Here is a 17,990-nt window from a genome sequence, read left to right on the forward strand (position 1 = left end):
GATCCAGGGGCAGCACAGAGAGTAGGTGATGTCTACCCAGCAGCTTCCATGGAGACCCCATAGGTAGGGTCTGTCGTCAAAACGTCATCGGAATGCCTCTCAAGCTGATTAATAGCTCAGAGGTCTGTCCTTATCCTGGCAGCGTAACTCAGGACAGTAGATTKTCAAACTATGTCAAGGTTGTGAATCGGAATGGGCTGCTTCAAGCTCCATTGCTTCATAGGGGGTCGCAGTTGGAAATGTAACTGTGTGTGTGTGTTTAAACGTTTATCCTGCTGACCAAGCTGGCCTAGCTGAACAACAGTCTGATGTTTGTTAGAAGGCATTTCTCCGACAGACATCTCTCTCTCAGTGACGCTGGCAGTGTTCTCACTGCCCTGCTAGAACCGCTCTTCACACGTGGGCCGTAGGGCAGGCTGAATTGCTATTTCTAGCCTCTTCAGACTATCTGCTGCCTCTGTTATGTTTCTGCCTTGATATTTGGTGAAAGTTTGTAACTGAATTGAAGTTTACTTTATTTTTCTTTTATACTCTTTGATAGTTGTTCCCTCTGTCTGGAAGGATTTAGGGTCATCGGAACACCACTGAATCTGTGGAAAAAACCCTCAAGATATTGTGTTGCTGAAAAAAMCCTCTACTCTATTACTAAGAGGAATAGTCATGGAAAACAGGTAATTACCCAAGATTTGTTCACTGGTTTACTCTCCCTCTCTTTCTCTTCCCCAGTCTCTCTCTTACTCTCTCTCCCTGTATCTCTCTGTCTCTGTCTCTCTCACTGTGTACTTTAAAACATAAGTCCTCTCTGAATCCATGCAAATGTCTGGCAGACAGTGCAATTCCTTTTGGATGAGGGGGGTGGGAAGGAGGGGGGTCTCTCCTTCTGCCTCTCTCTCTCCTTCCCTCTCTCTTTTTTCTCCCCCCTTCTCTCTCTCTCTCTCTCTCTCTCTCTCTCTCTCTCTCTCTCTGGCAGCAGAGCCTGCACTGTTGGCAGGAGTGACCAGAATAAAAACAGCAACATCAGACATAGGGGAGGGAAAAAGCGAAGTGATCCATTGAACCAAAAGTCTTTGCCCTCTCTAAATTACGTAGTGGCCCATATCTTTTCTCTTTTTTTTCCACTTAAAAAAAAAATTGTTTTTCTTTCTTTTGTACTTGAAGACCTCTGGTTATTGGTAATTAGCTTGAGGAGAATAAAACCAGCCGATAGGGAGAGGGGTGGTGCATTGTGGAGCGAGATGGCTAACAGAATGGTTCTATCACTCCTTCATGGTTTCTTCTACCTATCTCTGATTCAGCCCTCTCTTCAAGGAGGTAGGTGTGTGCCTAGGTGAACTCAGCAATGACCTCTGCTACCTAGATAGCAGGCTTAGGGTGCAGGTATTTTAGAACAGGTGCAGGTCTATGTCTCTGTGTTTCTCTTTGCTCTTCTCAGTTGTTACACAGAGGACTTTAACCACTCCAACCTCTTTGTTGTGTGTGCAGTTCTGCCTATTTCATAAAGTGTATGGGATATTTGTCATGCATGCACTGTTTGTTTATTTTGCCTGCAAACCCTGCTAAAGAGGACCTGTCTAGAAAGCAATTCAGATAACTTATTTCTGTGCAAAATTCACGCAATTCCTATGCAAAACCTTTTCTCCATAAAAAACGTTTTTTGTTTCTCTCAAATACCCTCAAAATGTTTGCATCTAAAATATAAACCATACTTCGAACTGAATATTTATTTTGAAAGTAGCACTTATGACTATTCAGTCATGTTGATTCTATCTGACTCTCTGTACAAGTGTCAAAGATTTTAAAAGCCCCAACTTTCCATTGCATGAAGTTCAAGATAACAACATTCTGTTCCATTGCATTGCAGATCTACCACTCACTTAAAACACACAATGGTAATCTGCTCCATATTTGCATGTGCTTTGTGTTCTTGTAGTTGTGGCTAATATTGTCCAGGTTTTGGACCAGATACAGTCTTTATGCCTGCAGGGTTAGAGTTGTTGTTGTGGTATTTTTAGAGAGGATTGTCTTTCTAAAGGCAGATTCAGTGTCTAACTASATATATCATAACTGTACTTTATGCAGTCTGGCTCATTTCTTTATTAGGTACATATTTCTATTTTAAGAATTGTAAAGGATTTAAATTGAGGATATAAAAGGTAGTCTTTGCGAAAATCTGTGTCACACATGGTAATATTGATCCAACAATTGGATCTCCAGCAATATTTTCAACTTGATTTTATATGTTGACTTAAACAACAACATAATAGCTTAAATTTAAAAGTGAAATGAAATGATTGTGGTGGTTATAAAGCCTAAACAAACATTTTATTAGGACCTCTAAAATTGTTTCTTGAATTTATACAATTTCAGATAAAGATGGAGGAACTGTCCAGGAACTGGCTTATGTTGGAAGTGCTCACTAGGAAGAGTGAACAATAAAATATATATATCCTAAACACAGAAATACAGAAATATGAGTGACCTGGCTTAGCGCAAATTGACATACAGTATGTTTGGTTTCTAGAGAAGACTGTTTCCAACAGGTTTCAGTGTTTTGAGTGTGAATGAAATACGCCGATTCTGTAGCAAAACATTTATTAAACGGAAGCAAACGGAACAAAATGGGGAGGGACCTACCTGAATTTGTCCAATAGAAACTTTCGTTTTCCGTTTGGTTCTTAAACAGTAAACTGTTTCTGTAATGAATACGCCCCTGGCTTCAGGCACCGGAGGGGAGTTCTGTGTAGCTTTACTGTAATGTAAAGCCGAATCCCATACATTACTACAGCATGTTAGTGTGCAATGCATAACTCCAACTGGTCCCTCTTTCCCGTCAGCTATGTCATGTAGAATTACCCATAATGAATTCCCATGTGAACGGAGGTGTGGATCTGAGCGTGAGTGTGTGTGTTGTGTGTGTGGTGTGTGTTGTGTGTGGTGTGTGTGTGTGTGGTGTGTGTGTGTGTGTGTGTGTGTGTGTGTGTGTGTGTGTGTGTGTGTGTGTGTGTGTGTGTGTGTGTGTGTGTGTGTGTGTGTGTGTGTGTGTGTGTGTGTGTGTGTGTGTGTGTGTGTGTGTGTGTGTGTGTGTGTGTGTGTGTGTGTGCGTGTGTGTGTTGGTGTGTGTGTGTGTGCATGTGGTGTTGTGGTGTGTGTGTGTGTGAGATTCCTCTGTTCCACAGCATGTGGTCTGAGGTATTCATTTCTAACCAAGTTTGGGGCGGACAACAGCTTATCTTTTTGTACAGAGAGACAGGGAGAGAGAGAGAAAGAGGGAGGGCAAAGAGAGAGAAAGGGTCAGTGATTGCTCAGAGCTGCGTACGTCGTTCACTCTTTCCTTCAAGCTGCGAGGAGTTTCCACTTTCTCCTCTTTCCCTCCCTACTTTGATATTGTTTTTGTATTGTTTATGCGAGCAGCCAGAGTTGTTTAGTCCCTCCAGTTGGAAAGCATGTTGAAGTTCTGCACTGCAGTCTGATCTCTTCAAGCCAAGCCAGCTCTTTTCAAAATGTATTTATTTGCCCAAAAAGAATGCATGTATCTTCTGTTCCCCAGCTGTTAGTATCTGAGTCTGAGCTATTATTCTCTCTAACTGTGTCAGATAGAGTTATAGATGGTGGAGCTGCTACAGTCCATTTTAAAACCCCTGACTGGAATATTTTGCCCTTATATAGTCTTATATTTAACTGTATCTTAAATCAGTGGCCGGATCTGCGATGTTGATGAGTGTGATAGGAGTAAATGGTCAAATTTAACCGAGGTGATTCATCATAAACTGTACACACAGTAATATATCAGCAATGTGACATGTCAGACACCTGTTATAACCACCTTATGACAAATTAATCTCATTTTGACATGACATACGCGTTTATGATGATTGATACATAGGTTTTTACGTGACTTTGTGGTTTTTCCAAGCTGTCTCCTCTTTATTAGACTTTATTGGATGGCACGTTAACTTACAGGTCAATAGAAGCCCCATTCACCTGTTAAGCACCTGTGATATTTGAATGTATAGGAAAACTGCCCAGAGCCTGTGGATCTGAGGACTGTGGATCTCTTCAGTAATATATTTGCTCATCTAATATTGTGTTTTCCGTTTTTGCCGTCACAGCAGTTTTCTTCCAACTCTTCTTTGCACTGACCTAAACTGGTGAGCCAATTGCCTCGTCTGAAACAAACAGAGCTCAGTTTAGCTTTAGAGAGCAGCAGCTCAGCTCAGAGAGAATTTACAGCATACGGACGGAGGGGCCAGCGAATATCAATATTGGCTTAGGAGCCAAACTTTGATCTTCAGTGAACGTAAAATCCATCCCTATCAAACCTGTTCTGAGGTGCTGAAACCAACTCCAGCTGTCTCTGGCTGTGGCTAGAAAGTTAAGAAACCCTCTAGCTCGTTCCAAGTAAGTGTCAATTATCTGAAAGTAATGCAAACCCCATTAACACCCAATCACCTTTTTAAGAGGGTTTTCACCCCAAAAAGAACTCTGCTTGCTCATTCTTTGGACAGTTATCATGAGAATGGGATCGAGGAGCATTTTTTTTGCGAGTGTGAATGAGTTATGACGCATGAGGGAACGTCAGGGAAGGAGTTGGGAAATAAATATGCAGCTTGTCAGTTGTGATATGACTCTGTCTGGTATCCCTGAGCATGTACTGTGGCAGACTGCTGAAATGTGTCATCAGTTCCTCTGACCTTTTCATTTTTTTATTTAACCTTTATTTAACTAGGCAAGTCAGTTAAAAACAAATTCTTATTTTACAATGATGGCCAAACCCTCCCCTAACCCGGACGACGCTGGGCCAATTGTTCATCTCCCGATGGGTCTCCCGATCACGGATGGTTGTGATACAGCCCGGGATCAAACCAGGGTCTGTAGTGACGCCTCTAGCACTGAGATGAAGTGCCTTAGACCGCTGTGCCACTCGGGAGCCCTCAATAAATAAATAATTTCCTACAAACAAACACCATCTGTCAGACGGATAGAGTGAGAATGGGATGTTATTCTGATCAAAATAAATCTGAGAAGAGACAGATGGAGTTAAGTGGCCTCTTCCTCAAAGACACAGTCCCAAATGGAACCCTATTCCCTATATAATGCACTACTTTTGACTAGAGCCCTGTGTGCCCTGGTCAAAAGTACTACACTATAAAGGGCATAGTCAGACTAAATGTAATGTAGAGACTACAGTTCAATCAAGATCTCTCTGTAAAACTGCCTGCTCTGAGCACGTTTCGTTTGACCTAAATTGGCTAATTACCTTTTCATTAATGGTCATTCATGTGGTATCCACACCCATCCGATGTTTACCCTGAAGTATCTGGATAGTATGAGACCTGTGAAGGAAAGACCAAACATTCTGTCAGCTTCCAATGCTACTGCCAATCCCTCTGGGATTAATAACTATCCTGGCATTCGACAAACTCTTCTCTCAACCGTCCATCTCTTTTCTGTACTTAGTCACACAAAGTAATGTAATCAGAGTTTGTTCACTCTTTTACATGCTAAATTGCCAAGAAGTGTATCAGATATCAATGTTTCAGTTCACACCTCAGTGTACTCTGTCACTTTAGTTCAGACAATTCCAGTCAATGACGGGTTTCAAAAACAGTGCCAGAGTCATTAGTTTCTGTTTTATGACCAACACTGTTAATGACACAACCCTGACAAGCATGCAGATGCCGGCAGAGGATAAAGAATAACAAAAGTTCCACCAACTCTGTTAATTTCCTTCCAGCCAGTCTCATAAGAATTAAGAAGAGTCTGTGAGTTTTGCTCTGCATGCAGTGCTGCCTGGAAGCCCTGGAAGTCAGTTTGCCTCTTTTGGCGCCGAAGCTCAGGCTTTCAGGACTTCAGAGGATTCTAATCCGTTAGTTCTCTCCGTCAGTGACACTCTCCTGGCCGCAGTTGAAGGTGAATGAAATCATGGCAGATTGAATGGCACACCTCGCCTGTCGGTTGGGCAGACTGGTGATGAATTGCCCTGGCTTTCTGTGCTGTGTTGTGTTGCCCCTGCTTCACCGCTGGTTTGGTTGGTAGATTCCCAATCTGATTATCTCGACTCTGATCTTCTCTGTTGAGCTTTGCAGTAGCTCTCTAGTTATTTATTGGAGATGTGTGTTTGTGAGTGAAGCACCTTTCTGGACACGTGACACTCTGGGTCTTCCTATCCTGTGGCGGACCTCATGAGAGCCAGTTTCATCGTAGCGCTTGATGGTGTTTGCGACTGCACTTGAATAAACTTTCAAAGTTCTTCACATTTTCCGGATTGACTGACCTTTAGGTCTTAAAGTAATGATGGACTGTTGTTTCTCTTTGCTTATTTGAGCAGTTCTTGCCGTAATATGGACTTGGTCTTTTACCAAATAGGGCTATCTTCTGTATACCACCTCTACAACTGATTGGCTCAAATGCATAAAAAATTTACTTTTAATTTAAAAGTATTCCAAGTGACTACCTCATGAAGCTGGTTGAGAGAATGCCAAGAGTGTGCAAAGCTGTCATCAAGAAAAATGGCGGCTACTTTGAAGAATCTAAAAAATAAAATATATTTTGATTTGTTAAACACTTTTTGCTTACTACATGATTCCATATGTGTTATTTTATAGTTTTGATGTCTTCACTATTATTCTACAATGTAGAAAATAGTAAAAATAAAGAAAAACCCTTGAATGAGTAGGTGTGTCCAAACTGTATGTTAATTACCAAAATTATTGAATGTTCCGGTACCTTTGCTAAATTACCGGTAGCTTTGCAACCCTAGTCTTGAGTTACACTCTGAGAACCAGGCCGTGCCTTCATTGTTGCTCCGTGACCCCTTTCAGAGCCAGAGTGAGCAGGGGCTCCTGGGTCGCTGGCAGGAGCACCCTGAGGCCGCTACTGAAGATAAGACTCTCATTCTGCCGTGTTTATTCATTCCTCTCACACACTCACTGGCAGGACTGTTAACAGCGCTGACATTCTATCCGTCTTTGGCAGTTTTATATTAAAACATGCTCTCACTGCTACACTCTCTCTCTCTCCCGGAGCCATTTTAGAACAGGATAGCATGGCTGGGAAATCGCTTATCCAAACATCTGAAGCGCTTACAGAACATGTAGTATGGAGTCATTACTGACACACTGGTTGTAGATTTTGAGCATGCCGATTTCTGCCGGTACGAGTGTTGTAGAAACCAAACCAGACCAGATTTGAGATGGAAGAGTTGGTTTAATAGACGCGTATTTCAAAAGGAGAGCACTGGAAATGTCCAAGGAGTACCGTAGCTCCATGACTGTTCTGTACATAACACACACTTTTATTATGTGAGTCTATGTAACACAGATAGGCTGTTTAATGCAACCCATTTACAAATGTATGTCTGACGTTATAGGGTTTGTGCTTTAACATGCTCACAACTGTAATGCCACAGGTTGATCGTAAAGACTTGACATGAAATCTTCGAAAAAAACACTACAGTACAACATTACACAGCACTGCCCTAATCACCATAAGCCCTTACCATGGTGAGGGAACAAGTATTGTTTCGTGGTTTATTCTCATGGTTTCGGTAGTGGGTAAATGTCAACCACACAAGCATCTCCCTGAAGATGTTTGGTCTGCGGGCAACTGGTGCCAAATGCTCAACAAAGAAGCACACTTTCCTAACCCAGATGATTCATTCCGGCCATACTGAACAGCAATGTGACTAGCAGGCCTGGCCCCCAAACCTGGGTTCAAAATCATTTCCAATACCTTAGCTGGGCTTGATTAAGCTTGACTGTTGCGATGGAATCAATAGTATTTAGTATTTTATTGGGATCCCCAAATAGTCACTGTCAAGATAATGGCTACTCTTCCTGGGGTCCAAACAGAAAACAAAAGAACAAATAAAATGCATAATATACATAACTCTACATAACGTCCTGCCTCTTCCTTACGCTTCAGAAACAGGAGATGTCCCCTGCCCTATGAACCGTACCGGCTCGCACAAGTCAAGACTTCTACAAGGCCTGCCACCTACATAATACAATAGATAATACAGTTAAAATTACAATACAAAATATATAAAAATGTCTGTGTCTCTTCACAGTCCCCATTTTGCCATAAGGTGTTCTTTTATCAATTTTTAAAATCTGGTTTTGTTGCTAGCTTGAGTTAATGGGGTGTCAGAGAGTTCCATGTAGTCATGGCTCTATTTAATACTGTGTGTTTCTCAGCCTCTGTTCTGGACCTGGGGACTGTGAAGAGACCTCTGATTGCATGTATTGTGTTGTACTGATGAGTGTCCAAACTGTGTGCCAACTGCTTCAACAGACAGTTCGGTACCTTCAACACATCAACACCTCGCACAAAGAGCAATAGTGATGCAGTCAATCTCTCCTCAACTTTGAGCCAGGAGAGATTGATATGCATGTTACTGACATTCGCCCTCCGTGTATATCTAAGTGCTGCTCTGTTCTGCACCAACTGCAATTTAACATATTCCCGTCTTTGCCGCACATGACCACACAACTGGGTAGTAGTCCCAGTGCGACAAAACTAGGGCCTGTAGGATCTGTCTGGTCGACTGAGATGTCAAGAAAGCTGAGCAACGCCTTATCATGGAGAGACCTCTTCCCATTTTAGCAACCATTGAGTCTATATGTTTTGACCATGACAGCTTGCTATCTAGGGATACAGACAGCAGTTTAGTCTCCTCGACTTGCACAATCCCACATTATTCTATAATAGATCTAAATAAGGTTTAGCATTGAGCGAGTGATTTGTCCCAAAAACGATGCAACAGCTTCCAGGAACAATAAAAACACAATATGTATACATGTTACAGTTAAATGAGAAAATTGGGAAAAGGAATAAAACAACAATATGTACATAACAACTGTCCATTCTAAAACTGGGTGTCAGTTATTTATTTTACTGTGGTAGCCAATGTGTATACTGTTGAGTCGTCAGCGTACATAGACACACAGGCTTTATTCAAGGTCAGTGGAAGGTCATTAGTAAAAACAGAAAACAATAATAGCCCAAGCCAGCTGCCCTGCGGTACACCACACTCAACTGAATTTGAATTAGAGAGGCTTCCTTTAATGAAAATCCTCTGTGTTCTATTAGATAGGTAACTCTCCATGATAAGGCAGAGGATGCAAATCCATAACACCTCTTTGCAATAGGTTATGATCAATTATATCAAACGCTCCACTGAAGTCTAACAAAACAGCTTCTTCTTACTACTATAGAATAATTGCAAAGCTGCAAACCACATCCATCTTGCACTCCAAGCAGGTTAAAGCAAATGCTCAAAGTATTTGAAAGACCTCGAATAGCATTTGAACCCAGGTATACTGGCCTCAATTTGTGAGCTGTGAGCGGAGCGGTCGGTTGGTTGGTCTCGCTGGGCCAACGCTCTCAATTGGGCCTTGTCAGGAATGTTCCTCAGTCTATTTGAGTTTTTGACCCCCCGCTGTCCATTATCTGATCTCCCAGGTGTACTATGAACCCCATGCAGCAGATCCTAAAGGAACCTGTCTTGTAAAAATTCAGTCAAATCAGCCATCTCTGATGCTCTTATAAAACGTTCCATCTGCCAGATGTTTGGAGCGGCTTGTCAGTGTTTGTTTTATGACAATCATAAAGCATCGTAAAAATAAATGGAATCTTTTCCAGTTATGGAGTATCCAGTTCATGGCATTTTCTATTTTTCCTAATACCTCAGGTATTCACCATTAAATGGTTCATATGGCATAATTAAGAGGGTAACATAAGAAACAATCATATACTGTTACTCGTTCATGTTAAAGAGGGATAAAAATACAAAGCAATGTTATGACAATAGTTCATTTTATGACCATATAGATAGACAATCTTGCAAATGTAACTAAATGATTAAGAGGAAATTCCTAGCTTAACACATATGACAGATGATTTTTAGTAACATGGATTATTGTCTTGGTTTAAGTGATGTCAACCTAGGAGTTCTATAAATCTTTGTTTGTTTTTGTTTTGTTAGCACCAAAGTTAGTACATCATCTTTGGACATGGTCCCATACCCACATACATTTTAGCCTAGTTTATGAAATGGTAGTAGTGGGGGCCTGTTCAAACTTAGCTGACATTTCTGGTTCAGAAAAGACTGGAAGTTACACATTTTGTGCTTTTCTTCATACCCTGTAAGTGTGTAGTAACGAACTACAGTGTACTTATGCTTGCCAGAATRAGGGTAAATCTTGGGTAAATATCTCATTATTCATGTCCTTATCTGAACATAAAAATGTAAGTTACCTTGGATGGTTATTGAAAGTAATCTGTATCCTTGAAAATGCTAGTCTTATCATGGGCAATGAGCAGACTACTAATTACATACTTAGTTTTGCTCTGTCCTTTTAACAGATTGTGTAAGATGTGATGAAGTAAGTTTMTTTAGAATCGAGTTCAATTGTCATTCCATAGCTTACGTTCCTGTCATGTTCAATACATCGTCTATAAAATCTTCAAACCTTACGAAGTAAAAAGGAATTTGCAGCTGTTGCAAACCTTATTTTTTTCCCTAGACATCGTCTCTCTGAACCTATGAAGGAGAGAGATCATGCACTATGTCAACGTCCCGGTACAGTAGGTAGGTTCTGTCTCAGCCAAGAGACATTGGAGGGCTGAAGATTAGTGGGGATGATGAGATCAGAATTCCRCCTCCTTTTAAAATAGTACCGTCGGTGTGTCATTTGTTTATTTGACTTTGCATACTTTACATTTATGCTCTGCTCCACAGATGTGTGTATCAGAGCGGCTGGGGCTGGGGCCTTGAGTTCAGACAGAGGGAGAGAGGAGAGAAGGGGAAGAAAGGTGGAGGGAGAGAGGCACGGAGTTCTTCTGTCATCAAGATTTACTCTTTTCACTCTTGTCTTTCTTTGACCCACCTCCCCCCTCCCTTTTCTCGCTAAGCGTTCTGGAAAATATAATGCTAAACTGTGACAAAAAGTAGGCCAGACGCCACAAGTCTGATAGCTGTTGTTGCTTAGTGCCAGGAACCAGGGAGTCTTCTCCGCTCTGCTCTGCTGCACTGCTCTGTAGATCCTGGTCTCAGGATGTCAGCCTCCTTTAAGACTGAGCCTTTCACTGCAATCAGAAGAGTTCTTTACATAAAACTGGGAAAGTGATTTTAAAATGTGATTCTAAGACAGTGCTCCAAGCCATTTATTGAAGGTTATTAGAAAGCATTTTATTGTTAAACACCACTGCAAAAAAATGATGACAGACATTAATTATTTTAGATAAATATATTGATCGAAGTGTGGAAACCGGAGCTGTGGATCAGACTCTTGGGAATAACTCATCAAATCTTATTGAGGAATCTGAAAGAATGTGTAACTGCATAGTTTTAATAATGCTTTATGGCATGCTTATTTTATTTCTAATTGTTAACCACTGACTAATCAACAAAGTGGCTTGTCCAGCACTCCATGTGATTTGTATAATTGCTTACTCTATATATGGTCTGGGAATAAATAAATTGTGCATCAGTGAAGGCCCAAAGTTAGGCACAAGGTTAGGCTAATCATAGCCTGCACAAATATATTTATTTTTCAGTTCCAGTTGGTTTAAATTGCTTGGCATCATTAGTCTTACGATCAAGGAAAATGGATTAGAAGAACATACGCCAGCTTGATCATTGCTGTGGAATAGTCAAAGAATTATTACACATTGACTAAATCAGCATTGTTTGCTGTTTGGGGTTTTAGGCTGGGTTTTTGAATAGCACTTTGTGACATCTGCTGATGTAAAAAGGGCTTTATAAATACATTTGATTGATTGATTGATTGATTGATTGAATTAAGGTAATCATTACATCATTCATTGTGTCATTGATTTCATTCACAAACAAACTGTTTTTTTCAGTTATATACCGTGCCTTCAGAAAGTATTCATACCCCTTGACTTATTCCATATATGCTGTGTTACAGCCTGATTTCAAAATGGATTAAATACAAAAAATTGTCACCCATCTACATACAATGCCCCATAATGACAAAGTGAAAATTTTTGCACATTTATTGAAAATGAAATACAGAAATATCGTATTTATATAAGTATTCCCACCCCTGAGTCAATACATGTTAGAATCTCCTTTGTCAGTTATTGTAGCTGTGAGTCTTTCTGAGTAAGTCTCTAAGAGCTTTGCACATCTGGATCACACAATATGTTCACATTATTCTTCTTAAAACTCTTCAACCTCTGTCAAGTTGGTTGTTGATCCTTGCTAGACAATCATTTTCAAGTCTTGCCAAATATTTTCAAGACGATATAAGTCAAAACTGTAACTAGGCCACTTAGGAACATTCAATGTCATCTTGGTAAGCAACTCCAGTGTATATTTGGCCTTGTGTTTTAGGTTATTGTCCCGCTGAAAGGTGAATTTGTCTCCCAGTGTCTGTTGAAAAGCAGACTGAAGCAGGTTTTCATCGAGTATCTTTTCTGTTCTTAGCTTATTCCATTTATTTTTATCCCTACAAAAAACTCCCTAGTCATTGCCAATGACAAGCATACCCATAACATGATGCAGACACCACCATGCTTGAAAAATATGACGAGTGGTACTCAGTGATATGTTGTGTTGGATTGGCCCCAAACATAACGCTTTGTATTCAGGACATAAAGTTAATTTCTTTGCCCAATTTTATGCTGTTTTACTTTAGTGCCTTATTGCAAGCAGGATGCATGTGCTCTTCTTTGTGAGGCATTGGAAAACCTCCTTGGTCTTTGTGGTTGAATCTGTATTTGGAATTCACTGCTCGACTGAGGGACCTTACAGATAATTGTATGTGTGGGGTAGAGAGACGAGGTAGTCATTCAAAAATCATCTTAACAACTATTATTGCACACAGARTGAGTCCATGCAAATTATTATGTGACTTGTTAAGCAAAGTTTTACTCCTGAACTTATTTAGGCTTGCCATAGCAAAGGGGTTGAATACTTAATGATTCAAGACATTTCAGCTTTTCATTTTCTATTAATTTGTTWAAAAAAATCTAAAAACATAATTCTACTTTGACAATAAAAATCTAATAAAATCTCAAATGTATTTGTAACATGCACCGAATACAACAGGTGTTGACCTTACAGTGAAATGCTTACTTACAAGCCCTTAACCAACAATGCAGTTTTGGTACAGAATCAATGTGCGGGGCACAGGTTAGTCGAGGTAATTGAGCTAGTATTTACATGTAGGTACTGTAGAGGTAAAGTGACTATGCATAGATAATAAACAGAGAGTAACAGCAGCGTAAATGCAAATAGTCCAGGTAGCCATTTGATAARCTGTTCAGGAGTTTTATGGCTTGGGAGTAGAAGCTGTTAAGAAGCTTTTTGGACCTAGACTTGGCGATCCGGTACCGCTTGCCGTGCAGCAGCAGAGAGAACATTCTACAACTAGGGTGGCTGGAGTCTTTGGCAATTTTTAGGGCCTTCCTCTGACACAGCCTGGTATAGAGGTCCTGGATGGCAGGAAGCTTGGYCCCAGTAATGTACTGGGCCGTACGCACTACCCTCTGTAGTGCCTTGCAGTCAAAGGCCGAGCAGTTGCCATACCAGGCGGTGAAGGAACCAGTCAGGATGATCTCGATGGTGCAGCTTTAGACATTTTTGAGGATCTGAGGACCCATGCCAAATCTTTTCAGTCTCCAGAGGGGGAATAGGCGTTGTCGTGCCCTCTTCACGACTGTCTTGGTGTGTTAAGACCATGGTAGTTTGAACTTGTAGCTCTCAACCTGCTCCACTACAGCCCCAACGATGAGAATGGGGGCGTGCTCGGTCTTTTTTTTTCTGTACTCCACAACCATCTCCTTTGTCTAGAACACGTTGAGGGAGAGGTTGTTATCCTGGCACCACAATACCAGGTCTCTGACCTCCTCCCTATAGTCTGTCTCATTGTTGTCGGTGATCAGGCCTACCACTGTTGTGTCGTCGGCAAACTTAATAATGGTGTTGGAGTTGTGCTTGGCCAAGCAGTCATGGGTGAACAGGGAGTACAGGAGGGGACTGAGCACGCACACCTGAAGGGCCCCTGTGCTGAAGATCAGCGTGGCAGATGTGTTGTTATCTACCCTTACCACCTGGGGGCGGCCTGTCAGGAAGTCCGTGATCACACAGTCGTCCTGAACAGCTGATGCTCTCAAGCATGCTTTAGTGTTGCTTGCCTCCAAGCGAGCATAGAAGTAGTTTAGCTTGTCTGGTAGGCTCGTGTCACTGGGCAGCTCGCGGCTGTGCTTCCGTTTGTAAAACGTAATAGTTTGCAAGCCCTGCCACATCCGACGAGCGTCAGAGTCGGTGTAGTATGATTCAATCTTAGTCCTGTATTGACGCTTTGCCTGTTTGATGGTTCGTCAGAGGCCATAGTGGGATTTCTTATAAGCGTCCGGGTTAGTATCTCGCTCCTTGAAAGAGGCAGCTCTACCCTTTAGCTCAGTGCGGATGTTGCCTGTAATCCATGGCTTCTGGTTGGGGTACGTACGGTCACTGTGGAGACGACATCATCAATGCACATTTGATGAAGCCAGTGACTGATGTGGTGTACTCCTCAATGCCATCCGAAAAATCCCTGTACATATTCCAGTCTGTGCTAGCAAAACAGTCCTGTAGCTTAGCATCTGCGTCATCTGACCACTTCCGTATTGAGCGAGCACGGGTACTTCCTGCTTTAGTTTTTGCTTGTAAGCAGGAATCAGGAGGATATAATTATGGTTAGATTTGCCAAATGGAAGGCGAGGGAGAGATTTGTACGCATCTCTGTGTGTGGAGTAAAGGTGGTCTAGAGTTGTTTTCCTCTGGTTACACATGCAACATCCTGGTAGAAATGATTTCAAACTGATTTAAGTTTCCCTAGGAGCGCCGCCTCTGGCTGAGCATTTTCTTGTTTGCTTATGGCCTTATAGAACTCGTTGAGTGCGGTCTTAGTGCTAGCGTCAGGTTTGTGGTGGTAAATAGACAGCTATAAAAAAAATATACACTACCGTTCAAAAGTTTAAGGTCACWTAGAAATGTCCTTGTTTTTGAAAGAAAAGCACATTATTGTCCATTAAAATAACATCAAATTGATCAGAAACAAAGTGTAGACATTGTTAATGGTGTAAATGACTATTGTAGCAGGAAACGGCTGATTTTTAATGGAATATCTACATAGGCGTACAGAGGCCCCTTATCAGCAACCATCACTCCTGTGTGTTCCAATGGCATGTTGTGTTAGCTATCATTTTAAAAAGCTAATTGATCATTAGAAAACCCTTTTGCAATTATGTTAGCAAAGCTGAAAAGAGGAGTGGAAGGCCCCGGTGCACAACTGAGCAAGAGGACAAGTACAATAGAGGGTCTAGTTTGACAAACAGACACCTCACAAGTCCTCAACTGGCAGCTTCATTAAATAGTAACCGCAAAACACCAGTCTCAACGTCAACAGTGAAGAGGCGACTCCGGGATGCTGGCCTTCTAGGCAGAGTTGCAAAGAAAAAGCCATATCTCAGACTGGCCAATAAAAATAAAAGATTAAGATGGGCAAAATAACACAGACACTGGACAGAGGAAGATTGGAAAAAAGTGTTATGGATAGACGAATCTAAGTTTGAGGTGTTCGGATCACAAAGAAGAACATTCGTGAGACGCAGAAAAAAATGAAAATATGCTGGAGGAGTGCTTGACGCCATCTGTGAAGCATGGTGGAGGCAATGTGATGGTCTGGGGGTGCTTTGGTCGTGGTAAAGTGGAAGATTTGTACAGGGTAAAAGGGATCTTGAAGAAGGAAGGCTATCACTCCATTTTGCAACGCCATGCCATACCCTGTGGCTGGCGCTTAATTGGAGCCAATTTCCTCCTACAACAGGACAATGACCCAAAGCACAGCTCCAAACTATGCAAGAACTATTTAAGGAAGAAGCAGTCAGCTGGTATTCTGTCTATAATGGAGTGGCCACCACAGTCACTGGATCTCAACCCTATTGAGCTGTTGTGGGAGCAGCTTGACCGTATGGTACGTAAGAAGTGCCCATCAAGCCAATCCAACTATTGGGAGGTGCTTCAGGAAGCATGGGGTAAAATCTCTTCAGATTTCAAACAAATTGACAACTAGAATGCCAAAGGTCTGCAAGGCTGTAATCGCTGCAAATGGAGGATTCTTTGACGAAAACAAAGTTTTAAGGACACAATTATTATTTYAATTAAAAATCATTATTTATAACCTTGTCAACGTCTTGACTATATTTCCTATTAATTTTGCAACTCATTTCATGTATGTCTTCATGGAAAACAAGGACACTTCTATGTGACCCAAAACTTTTGAACAGTAGTGTAGATGAAAACTCTCTTGGTAAATAGTGTGGTCTACAGCTTATCATGAGATACTCTACCTCATTCGAGCAAAACCTTGAGACTTCCTTAATATTATATTTTGTGCACCAGTTGTTATTTACAAATAGACACAGACCGCCACCCCGTGTCTTACCAGAGGCAGCTGTTCTACCTTGCCGATGCACCAAAATCCCAGCCAGCTGTATGTTATCCATGTCGTTGTTCAGCCACGACTCGGTGAAACATAAGATATTACAGTTTTTAATGTCCCATTGGTAGGATAGTCTTGATCAGAGCTCATCCATTTTATTATCCAATGATTGCACGTTGGCTAATAGGACTGATGGTAGAGGCAGATTACCCACTCGCCGTCAGATTCTTACACGGCACCCCGACCTACGTCCCCGATATCTCTGTCTCTTCTTCATACAAATGACGGGTTTTGGGCCTTGACAGGTGTCTGCAGTAAATCCTTCGTGTCCAACTCATTAAAGAAAAAATCGTCGTCCAGTACGAGGTGAGTAATCGCTGTCCTGATATCCAGGAGCTCTTTTTGATCATAAGACACGGTGGCAGAAACATGATGTACAAAATAAGTTAGATTCCGGGGGTGACGGCAGTAAATTATGTTAGTTGCTCAGCGAAACTCCATACTTGGTAAGAAACAATCTTATTTTGACATTATAACGCTTGCAGAGCTGTCTAAAGGGAAAATGAATGGAAGCTAACTCGGCTAGAGAGGAGACTAGTCATATTCCTCATCTCCTCCTCTGCCCAGATACTGGTTCAGGCTTAGCCTAAAGATCTGTGAAAGCTCTCAGAGCCAGAGGTTGGAGACAGGAGAGTAATGGTTCACTAAGCTTTCAACAAGGGGTGGAGAATGCTAGCAATTAGCTAAGTGTGTTCACGCCTGCGACTGTGTGCACATGTGTTCTATAGACTTCCAGGCGTTTCATTATCCTGTAAAAAGGACCAATTATTAGACACCCAAAGCGCAAGGTCTTGAAAGTGACGATATTAGTCACCAGCTTTCTCTTAATTGGTGTAAACACTCATGTCCCTTACTGTGCCTTTAAAGAAAATGTCTCTCATCACAGTTCTTATTGGAAAAACCATCAATGAGCATGGATCAATTAGGAATGCTCAGGATTGGAAAACAATTAAATCACTAATTTGTTTGCCATCCAGTCATTAGAAGTCCTTTTTTGCTCTACAACTTTGCAATAAACTCGGGCCCTTATAGGCCTGCATAGGGTTTCAATGAACAGACCATCAGACATAGAAGCTTTTAAAATAGGTTTTCATTTGTATTCGGCTCTCTAGTTTTGGATTTGTTTGGTCTGGCTTTAATAAAATTCATGGCCAGCTAATGGTCGGTAAACATGTCAGTGCTTATTCCTCTGGCTGATACGCAAACTGTAAACTTAACATAGAGCGGATACGCCCTATGGGGCTAAATCTGTTAGCTTTAGTCTCGTGGACAAAATGAGCCCATTGAACTTGAACTCAAAACAATCGGAGCAATGTTATTGACTAATGAGGTATGCCAAAACATGGTTCAACATCGTAGACTAAATAAGATGTTTGTTCCAGTGCCTCAGAGGTAAGCCAGATCCATTTCATGGGAAACCATGTAATCGTGTGCAAAAATATCTCAGCTGTTTGACTTATAAACTATATAGAT

At 41.4% G+C, this 17,990-nt stretch overlaps 1 protein-coding gene across 14 annotated transcripts in view; it reads left to right on the top strand.

Moving 5' to 3' along the window:
* The first annotated feature begins 1,017 nt into the window (after positions 1 to 1,017).
* The window catches only part of LOC111959085 (elastin), an 81,887-nt gene continuing 64,914 nt past the window's right edge, over positions 1,018 to 17,990 (top strand). For all 14 annotated transcript variants that reach the window (XM_070437438.1, XM_070437440.1, XM_070437451.1 and 11 more), the window contains exon 1: positions 1,018 to 1,311. In XM_070437438.1, the coding sequence (XP_070293539.1) occupies positions 1,236 to 1,311 (76 nt within the window). In that variant the 5' untranslated portion in view covers positions 1,018 to 1,235. The remainder of the gene's footprint in view (positions 1,312 to 17,990) is intronic.

Source organism: Salvelinus sp. IW2-2015, linkage group LG4p (genome assembly GCF_002910315.2).
Source record: "Salvelinus sp. IW2-2015 linkage group LG4p, ASM291031v2, whole genome shotgun sequence".
Classification (NCBI taxonomy): Eukaryota; Metazoa; Chordata; class Actinopteri; order Salmoniformes; family Salmonidae; genus Salvelinus; species Salvelinus sp. IW2-2015.